The sequence below is a fragment of the Hipposideros armiger genome, unplaced genomic scaffold (assembly GCF_001890085.2).
Source record: "Hipposideros armiger isolate ML-2016 unplaced genomic scaffold, ASM189008v1 scaffold_45, whole genome shotgun sequence".
Classification (NCBI taxonomy): domain Eukaryota; kingdom Metazoa; phylum Chordata; class Mammalia; order Chiroptera; family Hipposideridae; genus Hipposideros; species Hipposideros armiger.
In genome coordinates, this window is record NW_017731395.1 from 2,940,814 (window position 1) to 2,955,393 (window position 14,580).

Sequence of the window (14,580 nt, forward strand, 5' to 3'; positions counted from 1 at the left end):
AACCAGCTCTTATGAGCTCCAGAGATATGTGTTCTTGAGCCCAACCAAGCCTTATAAAAATAAACTAAGAGTTTTAAACAACTTTAATTCATAAAACTTCAGGTCCATAAATATCCCACACACACACATACACACACACACTTTCTTTTTTTCCAAATTCACACATTTATTACAAAACAACATTAAAATGTAAAATCTTTGTGTGTCTACAAATGGACACTTTGTTTTCAGTTAAATACCTGTAACACTTTCTGTGCAAGTTATTCCAAATAAGCAATTGTTTTTAGGCTTTTTGTTAACTCAGTAACTGATTATATATTTTCATGCATTTTAGCTCACCAATTTTTTGTTTGTTTGTTTTCTCCTTTGGAGGGCAGGTTCCTAATTCTTAGCACTAAGGTAAAATTCCTATGGATTAGCACTCATTCAGTATCCTTCCCACGCTTTTTCCTGTGTGCTGAGAGTAGGAAGTGAAAACAGTCCCTTGGGTACTGGAGGGAATTTATCGAGTTAACTTATAATGAGGCACACTCCCTAGAGCTTTGGAAGGCAGCGTGAGGTGAAAGCCATGCTTCTGCTAGCTTTGCTGCTTTTGCTGTAATAGTAAACATGGCCCTGCAGGTGTTGGATTTTTCCTGTGCCAGGTGTCAGTTTCTGGTCTGCAATCTTGTGAGCATCAAAAGACTGGTTGGAGATGTCTCTGTGTTGCCCTGGTGGTATCTTTCTGGTGCCCCAGCTTTCTGACTGCAATACAAGCAACAGCTCTGTGATGGTTCTAGGAGTTACACTGGAGGTGGCCCAGTGTGCACCTGTTCTCCCAACCCTTTTGGTCATTTGGAAGCACTGAATGCCCTATACTGAATCCTGTCCCACGTGGCCATCTAGAAGGGCACACAGGCTCAGGATAGGAAAGCCAGAGGTGACCCACAGGACTGCTAAGGATTGAGGAGGGAGAACGTAATGGAGGTGAGACGGCATTTGCTGGGCTGTGGCCAGTACAATAGAATGTTCCACTGGGAGCTTCTAGAGAACCAAGGAAAGTGCCATCCAAACACCTGCCAGGTCCAGAGGTTGAGCCAACATCTTGGGCAGTCCCAGTGAAGGAAGAACTTTTCTGCCTGCCATCTTCTCTGTTTGGGCCTTGGAAGGGCCAGAAGCCAGTTTGCAAGCTTGGGAACTGAGACACATCAGGTGGGTGAACAGAAGAGAAGCTTGTTGCTTCCCCAACCCCTACCCTCCTTATACACACACACACACACACACACACAGCCCACAGCAGGGGCTTCCTGAAGACAGAGAGAGGATTAACATTAAGTCAAGTTCAAGGCTCTGAGTATTATACGGAATTTCACATGGTAAGATGCACAATTACATAAATTGAGACCGTGTTTGCAGCTTGGAAACTTTCAATTACCACTGTGTGATCAGAAAAATTATAGGACTGCCCAACTTTTTACCCAGGAGCGTAGGAAGCATTCCCACACTGAGTAACTTCTACAGACAATGGTAAGAAACCTAAAGATGGTTTCTGATTACATCTTGAGTCCTTGCTCGCTGGTGATAGAGACTTAATCTGGAGATCAATTTTCAGTTGCTGTGGCGTTTTGCCTTTAACAAGCAAGCTAAATGTTGTTGTGACATTTGGAAAGGATTGGGTTGTCAGAAAAGTGATGACACATTTTTGCAATGAAAAACATAGAAAAAAAATAACGTCATGACTTTTCCAACAACCCAATATTTTGGACAAAACACATTTTAGATCCCGTGGGCATCCCACCTTTGTCTCCATTTGATATGCAGTCTTGGGAAAGGAGGGTCTCTGAAATCAGTTTTGTACATAGAAAAGGGACTGTTAGGGTCTGCTTCAGTTTATAAATTAATAGTTACTTTAGTAAAGTTACAAATCCACAAATTTACCTTCCCATCACCTTTTAAATTCAACTCGTCTATTTTTAAATTTTATTTACAAACCTAATAAAATTTAACAATTTTATTAGGTTTGTAAATAAAATTTAACAATCGCTGTAAGGGACTTTTACCATTCACTTAATTTAATTACCTTCACCATTGCATGTGACTTTTACAAGCTTAATATATTTGATTTTATATTCACATTATTCAACCACATACCAGGCTATATAATTCCTATAAATATAGTAAATTAAACTTAGTTTTGTATTCCATTCTATTTAAACTTATAAGTCTAAATCCATTGATTATACAGTTTAAGTTGGAATCACAAAACTAGCTTTTTAATATTCAAATATGCTCAATTATCAATATTTTATCTCTTTATAGCAATATATCCAAATCAATTTTAAATGTATTACACATTTTAATAACATTAAAACAGTAATGAAATAACCCATATTCTTTTATACTTCACTCTAAGTTTCCAAGAATTAAAAGACATTTGCCCACATAAGAAAATAAGGCATCCTGAACAGGTTGCGGTTCACAATACACAGAATGCGTCTCTGCCAGAGCGGTATTCTTGAGAATCGCCATTTTAATGATTACATCCTCTGATTTCTCATGATTGCTCTGGACTTTGCCTGTCCCATCCGCCTGGGTTTGCTCCATTTTTCACTGGAGTCAGACTGTGATGAACTCCAAGGACGCAACCCTTTGCCTTTCTGAGTATTTCCTTCAGAGAGGCACCTAGAAAGGTATGGCCACTTTTCAGGACTCTTGATAAGTATTTCCTGATTGCCTTCCCAAAAGCTTGTCACCAATCCGCATCCCATGCATACTGTATTATCACGATCATCTCGCCATGCCCTCACCAGCACGGAGTGTAATGTTTATTACTCTCATCATCATCATCATCATCATCATCATCTGCCCGTTTGCACGAGGACAAAGGAAGCCTCCTTATTTGGGGCTCATTTCTTTCGTGGCAAGTTCCGGTTGAATGTGGTCTGTAAGTTCACGGTGCATTGACCTTTCGGGGTGTCCCTCACCCACAGGTGGGGGTGCGGGCAGGTGGGCTGAGCGCTCCCCTCCTCCCAAGGCCAGGCCCAGGTGGAGCCGCCGCAATCCCGGGCCCCACGGCCAGAGGGCGCTGAGCCCTCAAGTCCCCCCGCCCCGTCCGGGCGGCGGCGGGCGGGGAGCAAAGGTTGGTGTCTTGGCACTCGCGCCCCGACCGTCGCCGGAGGGGCCGCGGCATCATGACGGTGGGAGCCAGGCTCCGAAGCAAGGCGGCCAGTAGCCTGTCGCGCCGCGGCCCCCGGGGGCGAGGGGGCACGGAGGGGGACGAGGAGGCGAGCGCCATCCTGGAGCACCTGGAGCTGGGGGACGAGGCGACCGAGAGCGCAGCGAGCGCGGAGCGCCCCGCGGCCCGGAGCGCGCGGCGGGTGCACCTGGCCGTCCTCCCCGAGCGCTACGAGCCGCTGGAGGAGCCGGCGCGGGCCGACAAGCCCAAGAGGAGGTACCGGCAGAAACTGAAGAAGTACGGCAAGGTAGGGCCCCCCCTCCGTCGCCCACTGTCCCGGCCCTGAGCTTCCTGATGGACCCACGGGAGAGGTGGAGCCGGGTCCCCACCGTCTGACTGTTCTCAGCCTCTCTGGGCTGCCCCGTGTCTTCCCTCGGACCCCCCACTCCCACCCTCTCGCCAGCATTCACTACTAAAGCCCCCAAAACTATTCCGTCTGTGACCTAGGAAGTGAGGACAAAACTACAGCAGAGGTGTCACCGGCCACCGCCCCACCCGCTACCCCGTTGCTGGCTGGTTAATAACAGCCCCAAGGGTCGCTTCCCAAGGCGGTTCTTATCCTGGGTGTGTCTTACACTCCCTTGTGTCATCGGCAGGACAGAACGCAATGTCCCTGCTTTAGAGATGGGAATACTGAGCATCAGCGTGGTCAGGTGACTCCTAGAAGGTGACCCAGTTGGAAAGAAGAAAGTTGCAGCCCGGTTTATCTGTTCTCCTGCAACTTTCTATCCAGGATATCTATCTCACTAGCGGAGAATTGTTTGGGTTATTCCCCCCCAAATATTCCCCAGGTTATTTCCAGGGCCTGGGAATTCAACACCTACACAAATATGCAGCTATCTGTGTGTTCTGGGGCATGTAAACATACTGCCATTTGCCTGGGGTCAGGGTGAGGGTGGGGGTGGAGAGATAGAGAGGGAACAGGGGCATGAACATGGGATGAAATGTCAGTGTCCTCCTTAGAGATAAAAGCCCAGGTGCCCCTGCCTGGAAGCGCTGGACGCTACTACTGCTCCCTGGGCCTGAGCACAGCCACCCAGGGGGAAATCGCAAAACTCCTGTGTCCTGGCCAAAGGCTGAGGGCCCCGCCTGATTTATGGTCCAGTTATCTGTGTCCTCCAGTGGCCTTCATCATACCTGAAACCAGCCAGTCTCCATACCTGGACGCTTAGGTTTATCATCCTCTTTAAAGGTATATCAGCAGCTTTGGGAGCAGTATACAAGGAGGCAGAGGTGAAATATATTAATGAAAACTCTAAAGTTGGGACCTTCAGGCTTAGCGTCATGCTAGGACCAATCATCCTTCTTCCTGGTCCCAGCCGAGCACAAAGAAGCCATCATTTGCCTCAGCTGGTGAACTGATAATGTGGAACTCCCAGCTCAGAGGCTGGCACTTGCGGACGCTTTGGGAGGGCTCACTACGTGCCAGGCGTTGTGCTAAACACGAGAGATGCAGAGTGGATGCGATGCAGCCCTGCCCTAGAGAGAAGTCCAGGGTCTCCCAGGGAGACCTGGTGGACCTGGGGCACCTCCGTGGGGCTGCATGGTTCAGACCCTGACAGCGAAGCCTCAGGAATGAGGCTGTGAAGTCAGGCAAGCTTTCAAATCGATGGTGAGATGAAAACTGGGCTGAGAAGGAGTTATGGTTTCACAGGTTAACTTTGAGGTCCTACTCCTCATACCCACGAGGATGGCTATTATCCAGAAAAAGACAAGAAAAGAGAGAAACTCCCAAATAAGTGTTGGCAAGGATGTGGAGAAACTGGAATTCTTGTGAATTGTTGGTGGGAATGTAAAGTGGGGCAGATACTGTAAACAATTTGGCAGGTCCTCAAAAAAATTAAATATAGAATGACTGTCTAATCCAGCAGTTCCACTCCTAGGTATATACCCAAAAGAATTGAAAACAGGTACTCAAACACACACACACCCACACACACGTATACTTACAAATGTATATATGTGCGTATATAATATATACATGTATATATTAATATATACATTTTCATAGCAACATTATTCACTGTAGCCAAAGGTAGAAACAACTCAAATGTTTATCAACTGATCAATGGATCAACAAAATGTATACGTACAGTGGAATATTATTCAACCATAAAAAGGAATGACATTCTGACACACGCTCCAACATGGATGAACCTCTAAACTATGACGCTAAGTGAAAGAAGCCAGTCACACAAGGTATGATCTCATTTATATAAAATATCCAGAATAGGTAAACCCAGAGAGACAGAGCACAGACTGGTGGTCGCCAAGGCCTGGGAAGGGGACAGTTACGGAGAGCAACTGCCTAATGGGTCCAGGGGTTCCTTTGGGGTGATGAAAATGTTTTGGAAGTACATAGACGTGGTGGTCACACAACATTGTGAATGTACTCAGTGCCACGGAATTGTTTACTTTCAAATGAAGGTTTTATGTTAGTGAATTGTACCTCAGTGAAAGGAAAAAAAAGAAAATGTCACCAGATAGACAGGGGGTGACATCCAAGATGGAGGAAACAGCCGGAGCAGCGCTGAGGACATGTGCCACACGCTAGTTCAGTACACCCAGCAGGCCAGGTGAGGGGACGTGGTCATGCAATGGTAGGCCATGCCCTTAATGCCTTTCAAAACAAAGCCACCTTCAGTTTCACTTTTTCTGAATTTACCGAGAAGGCAACACAGCTGAACTTGCTTTGCTGAAAATCCACGAGAACAGCCACAGCTCAGCTAGAAATGTGGGGAGGGGACTTCCCCTGCTTTTGTCACCAGGTGAAACTTGACCTTACTTGGGCCCAGTGAATAAGGAATGACCTGGAAACAGCTCTGCATCGTAGTCACATGCCCCGTAACGATGATCCGGTCAACGGGGGGGGGACCACATCTATGACGGTGGTCCCATGAGATTCTAATGGAGCTGAGGGATTCCTGTCACCTAGTGAGGTCCTAGCACTGAAGGGACCTGGAGTGAGCTGCCTGTTGTATAAAAGTACTGTGCTTACCACTGGGTGACAGTTGCCTACAATATTCACTTAGAGTCACACGCGGTGCAGGCTTGTAGCCCAGGAACAGTGGGCTGTACCATCCAGCCTAGGTGTGCGGTAGGCTGGACCGTCTAGGTTTGTGAGTGCGCCCTATGAAGGCCACACAATGATGAGATTCTCTAATGATGCATTTCTCAGACATATCCCTATCCATTAAGCGACACGTGACTATATGAAGGCATGGCTGGTTTCTCCTTCAAGGAAAGGTGATTAAAGTTCCCATTCATCTGTGAACTGCTCAAACTCTACACCCAACTCCCTTCCTGCTTCTATGTAAAGAGAAATGTTTGGCCCTTGTGAAATGCGAAAGGATTGATCACACTGCCCTGCAGCTCCATGGCTCCAAACAGGTCCACTCCAGTGCTGAGCTGGTCCAGCCTCTGGAAGGAGGCTGTGAGTCTGGGACAGGGTTCCCAGTTGATTTGTAAGTAATGATACTAGTGTCATATGGTCCCTTCATTGTTGTGACAGTGCTGTTTTCTGGGCTCGGGGAAGGGCAAGGGGCATGTGTTTGCTGTGTTCCCTCTCGCAGAGTGCCTAGTGCTCTGTGCACAGATCACATGCAACATCTCTGAATCCCCTCAACTGGGGAGCACATTGTGCAGCCATGGAAACTGGGTTTTAAGGAAGTGAAGCTATTTGTTCAAGGCTGCACAGCTAGAGCACAGCAGAGCTGGAAGCCAGAGTGTCACCTGGCCCCTGCCTGTGCAGAAGCACTTGGGATGACGGAGGAGGTGGGGTGAGGAAACTAACCTCAAACTTACTGTAAAATATTGCATTGTCGGAAAAGTCATGACACATTTTTGCAATGAAAAACATAGAAAAATATATGTCATGACTTTTCCGACAACCCAATAATAGGTGCCTTTTCCAAGCCATCTCTGAGAGCTACAGGGAGAAGTGTGGATTAGGAAAGTAATTAAATTTTGTTAATCGGGCAGCTAGGAGAGGGTTGGAGAGGGGAAATGTAGGGCGTGGAATAACCTTTAGCTCAAGAGGGAGAAAGACGGCACCATGAGACGTGGGCACTGGAGCCCGGCTGGCTGGACGCCCACTGCTTGTGTGGCCTCGGGCCATGCTCGCCTCTCCCCGCTTCAGTTTCCTCATCTGTAACATGAGCTAATACAAAACCTCCTCCCTTGAATGACACTGAAATGGCCGTATCACAACAGATAGTTCACATGTCTTTGCCTCACGTATTCTCAAACCTGTGTTTTGACAGTGTTCCTGCTAATGAGCTATTTTAGTAGCTTTTTTCCCTAAATTGCAAAGATTAAGTGACAAGCAGTACTTTTTTTTCTTTTTGTTTTTTTAAATACCAGCAGTTGGTTTTTTTTTTCCCCCTTGTTTTAAATACCAGGGTGAGGATAATGGACGTGCAAGTACTCAAAATGTCAAGTTTAACAGAGGCCGTTCATGATTCCAGGGGCATTGCTTATAAAGGATGCTCTTGACTATTAGACTTGCTCCCAGAGGATAGTTTCGTTGTTATTATTTCAAACAGGTAACTCAAATTCTCCTACTGAATCTTATTACCGTTTTATAGAGATGTAGCTCTTAGCAACCCCTCCCCCTACACACACATACAGACACACACTGGCACCCTAATGTCTCACTGAGAAGCCCACCGGGCATTGTCCCGGGAATCAGGTGTGGGTCAGACGGAAATATACCCTGGAGGTAGCGGGAAGTCAAGGTGGCTTTGCTAGCAGCCTCACTGCTGTCTCCAAGACCTCGGAATTGTCTGGAAATACGCAGTGCTTGAAAGGACTCTGCAAGGTGGTGACATCTGTTCCGGGCCCCCACGTGTTCTTGGGCCAGGAGCGGGCTTGGGACAAACTGGTAACTCCTAACTTGCCCTGGGAAAACGAGGCAAATGGTTCTTTATGTATGTCACCCTTGCGCGTGAGGAATTACCAAGTTGCCTAACCTGACCCTTTGCCCTTCTCTTCTGTTCCTAAAAATAGAATGTTGGGAAGGTCATCACCAAAGGATGCCGCTACGTGGTCATCGGCCTGCAGGGTTTCGCCGCGGCTTACTCTGCCCCCTTTGGAGTGGCTACCAGCGTGGTGTCGTTTGTCCGCTAGTGGGAGCCGCTGCGGCTCGAGAGCAATGGAGGCCCCTGCTCCCGGAGCCATGCAAATCCAGAAGCACTCTAGATTTGAACCCACAGAAGAAAAAAAAAGGCCTTTCTCTGTTGAACTGGATGAGTGTTATGAACGGGACACCCTTTCCCATCTGCTGAGCTTTTCATGTTTCTTGGACACGGTGGCTCTGTTGGGCAATCCCACAGAAAATGAGCTGGGATTAGGTTTGGGATTAGAGTTCGTTTGCTAAAACTGGAACCTTCCCATGAAGGTGGCAGGGGACTGGCATGGAATCAAACCTTTAACACACATGAGCACGCGGGGTGGCAAGCGGAGTGGGGATTATGGAGACGGAGGGAGGGAAAATACAGGAGTGAAATCATTTGCTACATTCTTCTGGAAAAGTCATAGGCCGCGCGACCTTTCAGGCACTCACAGCCCTTGGTGACTTGGGTTCTGAGGGCACCAAAGGAGCGGCTGGTTTCTGAAGTCGTGTCCCCCACCTCCTTCCTTCCCCCACCCCTTTGTCACCAGGCGTTTAATTACAGGCTTGAGAAGAAGGAAGGAAGAAAAGTCTCTTTGAAGGCTGTGACACTTTGAAACTGTGTTCCCAGTGTGTCGTGACTGTTTAAAGTAGATAAAAGCTTGTCACCGTCACCCTTCTCTGACATGAACGTGCAGCCAGGGAAAGAAATGGCAAGTGAAGGTGCAGGCTGGGTGGGTGGAAAGGATCCAGTGAGGGGGTGCTCCTGAGGGCTCATGTCCGGCCCAGTCCGGCCCAGCCACGTGTGACTGGCTGGCCAGACTCACCCACACACATGTGACTGGCTGAGGTCGTGGGCCTCCTGCCTCAGATGCCAGCAACATCAGCTCCACATCTCTACGCCAAGCCAACCAAGGCTCGGGGGAGAGGGAGACGCTACACCTGGAAATGGAAGTGTGTGATTTAGGGGAGGAACCAGTAAGTAGGAGACAGGTCCAAAGGAAGTAGGAACAAGACAAAAGGGTACTGGATAAGAGAAGTGGAAGTGTAGGATCGAGTCCTGGGTTGTCAGCGTTGGGAAATCTTAGGTGGGCCAGGCCTCTGGCTCTAGGTAGGGACTCAGGGAAGGTGGGTGGCCAGAGGTGCCGTGGCTGGTGCGTGAAACCCTTCTGAGGCCCATGAGCTCACTTTGGCTGGCTTTGCGGCCTCCTTTCCACTTTTGTGCTGCCCATTTTGACCTCATCTCACCTGGGTCCAAAGGTTAGGGTGAGACAGGCATGGTCCTGACACTCCCCCAGGACGACCCACGGACTGCCATTGGACCGTTGGACAGGGAGATGAAAGAAAGAAGGGTCCCTCTTGCCATGCCCTCTGCCAGCTCCCAGGATTGGCCACTGTTCTGACTTTGTTTCTAGACTATCCAGAAGTTCAAACCCGTTATCTCTGATCACGGTCAGTGGCAACGTCTACCTATTGCCCCTGGAAGTTTCTTCAGGCCATGCAAAGGAGGCCTTCATGGTCATGCTTCACTGATGGTCAAGCCCCCACCAGATGGCACTGGGAAGTGGAGATGGTGGGAAGACAGACGGACAGAGAAAGGAACGGGTGGAGGAGGAAGTTGCAGCCATGATGCTAGACTCGGCTTCCTGCTCTGGAGGTTCTTGTTGAGATGAACTTGGACCCAGTTCCTGCAGCATTAATATCTGTGAGGAAAAGAGAAAACCCATGTCCTCATTTTAGCTCAAATGATGAACGTGGATAGTGGCACGTTTTTCACACGTGTAAGATAATTATAGCTTGCCTATCCACCCTGGGAGTCGGAAAGAAGAGATGTGAGTTGGAGAAAAAGCGAAGCACAGCTTCATGGGAAAGTCAGGCTGGCTTGGCGTGCCGGTCAGAGGGAGGCAGCCTGTGGTGGGCCTGGAGGACGCCCCTCCCCGGTGGCCCAGGGATGCTGAGTCTCTGGGGAAGTGGAAATGTGAGCCCAGGGAGGGACATGAGTGGCTGAGGCCTGTGGGACGAAAACCTTCCCCTCCCTGTCCCCTCCCTATCGCCAAATTAGCGATACCCTCAGGCCAAGCACATCTGGCCCTAAAATTCTTGAAGTATAGTTAAGAATTAACCCAGGACTTGGGAAAGTCAAAACCTCACAGGGATTGTCCTGGGAGCCAGGTTCATGGATTCATGGGACAGAAGATGAACTTCACCCTGTCAGCCGGAGTAGTCGTTTACTCCACAATGGGGCACCCATGTTGCAGATGACCTTCTTGCCTTGTCTTTCTCGCCACCTTTTTTTTTTAATTCTCACCCTACTGAGAATTGAGCTTTAGAGGCTCTTCTTTACACGCTTGACTTTGAGGCTTCTTTTGTATTCCTTCCTTGTCCTCTTGTGTAAATAAAACCCCAATTGGTTTAACTTTCTGCGTGGGAAGATTTTTTTTTGGTCCCCTCACTTTCTAGCCTTGTCCGAGAAAGACGCCAGCCAAGGCCGAGGACTTCCTACAGCCGGTGAGGGCCAGTCGGGGGACCTTCCTGGGACAAGCCAGTGCTGCTCCGAGGCCCAGGAGGAGGGCGAGAGGCCAGACTCACCTGGGACTCTGCTTGGGTGTTACAGGTGGGGCCGTTCTCCAGAAGCCCAGCAGAACAGGCTTCACTGGGCAAGGGTTTCAGCTCACGCAGTTATTAAAAATGAAAATTTCCAGAACCTCTGATTTGGATTTAGAGATTTTCTACAAGTAGTTTAGAAGGTTCTGAAGCAGCTATTCCTCTCCCCGAGCTGGGCAATGCTGGCCCTTTAGGGGCTCCTTCAGTTGGCACCTGCCAGTGGGCTCCAAGGTGGGAGCCTGGGGTCTCGGGCCTGCCCGGTGCCAGCCCCATGCTGGGCATGGGTCCCGTGCCCACTCAGTCCTCACAGCAGTGATCAGAAAGGTCTCTGCCTCTGGGGCACTTGGCGCCTTCCCCCCTGCAGCTCCATCTAGAGACACACATCAGGATCAGAATGGAACACCTCCAGGACCGGCTTTGCTTTCTTTACAGGTGTTTCCCAGGTGATCCTCTTGCATAACCTGTTGACAAGGCGCTCAGACATGCTTGTGGTTCAAGGCTGACAAACATCACGGCGAAAGTGCTGGCAGACATACGCCTCAGAGCTCAGTCTTCCTGTCACTGGCTCTTTCGTCCCAAAGTGGACCACTTCCAGGCTCGCTGTCTTCATTTAAAATGGAGGGAAATAACTTAAAGGGAGGGAAAGAATTTGTTTTGTTTTTGTTTGGCTTCCTCGGAGAGATGTTTAGAATTGCCTCAGGAGTAGAAAGTGGTAAGATGGTAAGATAACACCTTTTTTATTTTTTCTGGTTTTTTTTTTTTTTTGCAGGGGACTTATGGGTTGGAAAAAAACCACTTCACGTGTTTATCTTTAATTGTTGAAAGAACCCTGAGTTAGGAATCATCATCATGCACACAGTCACAGAGCTAGGAAAGCAGAGACACTTTCTGTTGTGGAGCATGGTTTGCATATTTTGAGATCTTTAGCGTTTGAGGAGAAAAGGGCATATAAGTGAAATTTCTTTATCGCCATCATTTTTCCATACAAGAGCTGACGTGACTTCGTCTTTCAGTGCGTTCACTGCCATACATCAGAGAGCTATTCGTGTGACCCCCACGAGGCCCCAGTTCCACCTGCTCCCTGGTTTTGCTGCCCATGGGATCAAAAAGAAACAAAGATACAGTCAGCATCTACGAGGGTGGGCTGTGCTGGCGCCTTAATGACCTCGTTTTATTTGATTCTCAATTTCATTTCCTTCTCATTAACAGAGTCAATGACACAGTGTCGACGGAGCGTAAATGAATCAGGAGGGTTGGTTAGAAATAAGTGGTAAAGATTTATTCAAGGGTCTTGGGGTTTAAAAACCAGAAACACAACTAGGCAATACCCAGAGTGTTCCGAAGAGGAGAGAAAAGCTAACCGTTCCTATAGTACAAAGTACATGCTTGAGGAGACTCCGTCCTGCACTCTTATTAGCCTCTGGATTGGTCTGAGATGGTCCTTCTCCATATGGCCAGTGGTCTAGACATGTGAACTTTCTTTGCTAAGTCTTTCAGAGAGTAACCTGAGGGTTATCTATAGGAGATACACACACACACACACACACACACACACACACGGATTCAAAAGTTTAAGTTCCCAGGCTGGTTAAAGCAAGAATGGAATCATTTTCTCATGCCTCAGTCTACTTGACTTTAGTAATTTAACAGCTTGACCACAGTGACTTCGTTTTATTTCTTCACTCCTTCACATAATGATAATCATAATAGATAATAGTATCATGATCTGGGTTTTACGCAAAAACTAAAGCTCACGGGAGGTAGGAAGTTTGCTCCAAGGCTATAGCGAGAACCCTCACAGCTGTTCTCTTTCTGCTGGTTTCAGCTGCCACTCAGTCCTTTTCCTCTTAGGCTCCTGTTACGGCCCATGATGTGAGGAAGAGGGAAGCTTTAAATGTAACCACATCCAAGTTGCATGCCTGGCTGCAACATTGTGGTCCAAGTACTTAGAAATTGCTCTAAAAGGAGAGTCGAGGTGCTCACCAGCCCATCCTACTCTGGATTTTTGAGGTGCCGGGACTGCTTAGCTGCTGACTTGCCAAGGTCAAGGTACAGAGGGGAGCTCATGGGGATGGGCCCGGGAAGGGATGTGTGACCCTGAGTCCGTGCGGTTGAATTCATTTTGTCACACTTTCTTTGCGTGATTTCTGCAACCAGAGTTACCATTCCCATTGACTGGTAACTGTGTTCCCATGGAGCCAGCCCGCCATCATTCACCCCAGGGCGCTGGAGCCAGAGGCCAAGGCCCCAAGGCCAGCAGGAAGCCATCCTCCTAAAAGGAAGAGCGCTGGCACAACCTAGCTTCAAATCCTCTAGCCGTGCGACTTTGGACAAGTTCCCAAACTGCTTTGAATTTCAGGGTTTGATTTGCTTTCATTTGTAGAGTAAATAGTATCCACTTTAGAGGGTTGTTTGGAAGATTAAATATGGATTGCACTAAGAACCGAGCATGCAGGATATCAAGCGTTCTCCTTCCCCAGGTGCCCCTCGCTGGAAGTCAGGTCTTCCTTTGCCCCTGACCTATGGGAGAGACAGAAAGAAGGCCTGAGAGAGCGTGGTGGGGGCAGAGAGGGAGGGAAGAAAAGCAGAGGAGAACACAACCTGCCTCTGCACCCACCATTGATGCTTTGGCCTCTTCCCCCTAAGCTCATCCATCTGCTGAGCGTGGCTCCCCGATTCATGATGGGGATGAGAGCCCTACCTTTCTCTTTGCTGGAAAACAAACCTGCTTGAAGCTGCAGGGGAGAGAGGCTCTCAAGAGCTGCGGAGGACAGAGATGAACAATTTATCCCAGACGAGGAGGCTCGATGGGCAGGAAAGGGTTTGTTTGTAGCTTTTCGTCTCTTCCAAAGGAAGGACTCTGATCTTTCACCCTGAACTCAGTTTGTTTTGCCGGTGGCTGGTTTCCCAACACTCAAACTGTCTTATCTGGAACACGGGATGCACCAGTGCTGTCAACTCCTCCGGCCCTGTGTAAGGAGGACAAGCAGGCTGCCTGAGGACCACTGGGAAGGTCCCGGGGGCTCTCAGGAGGGGTGCATGGTCTCCATCATCACGGCACACATGCAGAGGACCTACTACTCCGTAGTAACCACTGTGAGAACCGGGAAGGCGAGTCTGCACTTTCGTTCATCACCCAGGAGTCTCTCATTTGTTTGCACTCATTCGTTTAGTCTGCAAATCAGCTTTGAGCCCTGCTGAGGCTTTGGGGCATGGGGTCTTCACAGGCACTTGGGCAGGGGTTGTCCTGCCCGGTGGGGCATTGAGAACTGTCCTCTGCTAACACAGGATGGAGGGACAAGGGACCCAGGTCTTCGCATCCTCTTGCTCTCAGCCCCAGGAAGTAATCTGAGCGCTAAGCGGCCACTTGCCCGCTCTGGACCTGAGCATCTTCTGTGAAATAGTGAGGCTGAAGTGCCTGAGTCCATCTGTGCTCTGTTTTCTGAGCCTGAGGAACTTTCTCGCCCCCTCGCTCTTTGATCATTGTTTATCTTTGATATCAAGGGGCTGATTCCCAACTCCGCCCCCCTCTTGACTGTTTAAGGCGCTCTCAAGGCCACTCTGACATCCACAGGCCTGCAGCCTGCTCTCGGGCAGCCCCCCAGGAGGAAACAGAAACAATGGGAACCACTTCCCCAGCAGCCTGTGGCCC

At 48.9% G+C, this 14,580-nt stretch overlaps 1 protein-coding gene across 1 annotated transcript; it reads left to right on the forward strand.

The window, feature by feature from the left end:
• Positions 1 to 3,076: 3,076 nt before the first annotated feature.
• CUNH1orf115 (chromosome unknown C1orf115 homolog) lies at positions 3,077 to 10,740 on the forward strand. The gene is made up of 2 exons (XM_019639671.1): positions 3,077 to 3,461; positions 8,222 to 10,740. The coding sequence occupies exons 1-2, from the start codon at positions 3,171 to 3,173 to the stop codon at positions 8,339 to 8,341; spliced, it is 411 nt and encodes a 136-aa protein (XP_019495216.1). The 5' UTR covers positions 3,077 to 3,170; the 3' UTR covers positions 8,342 to 10,740.
• Positions 10,741 to 14,580: the final 3,840 nt, after the last annotated feature.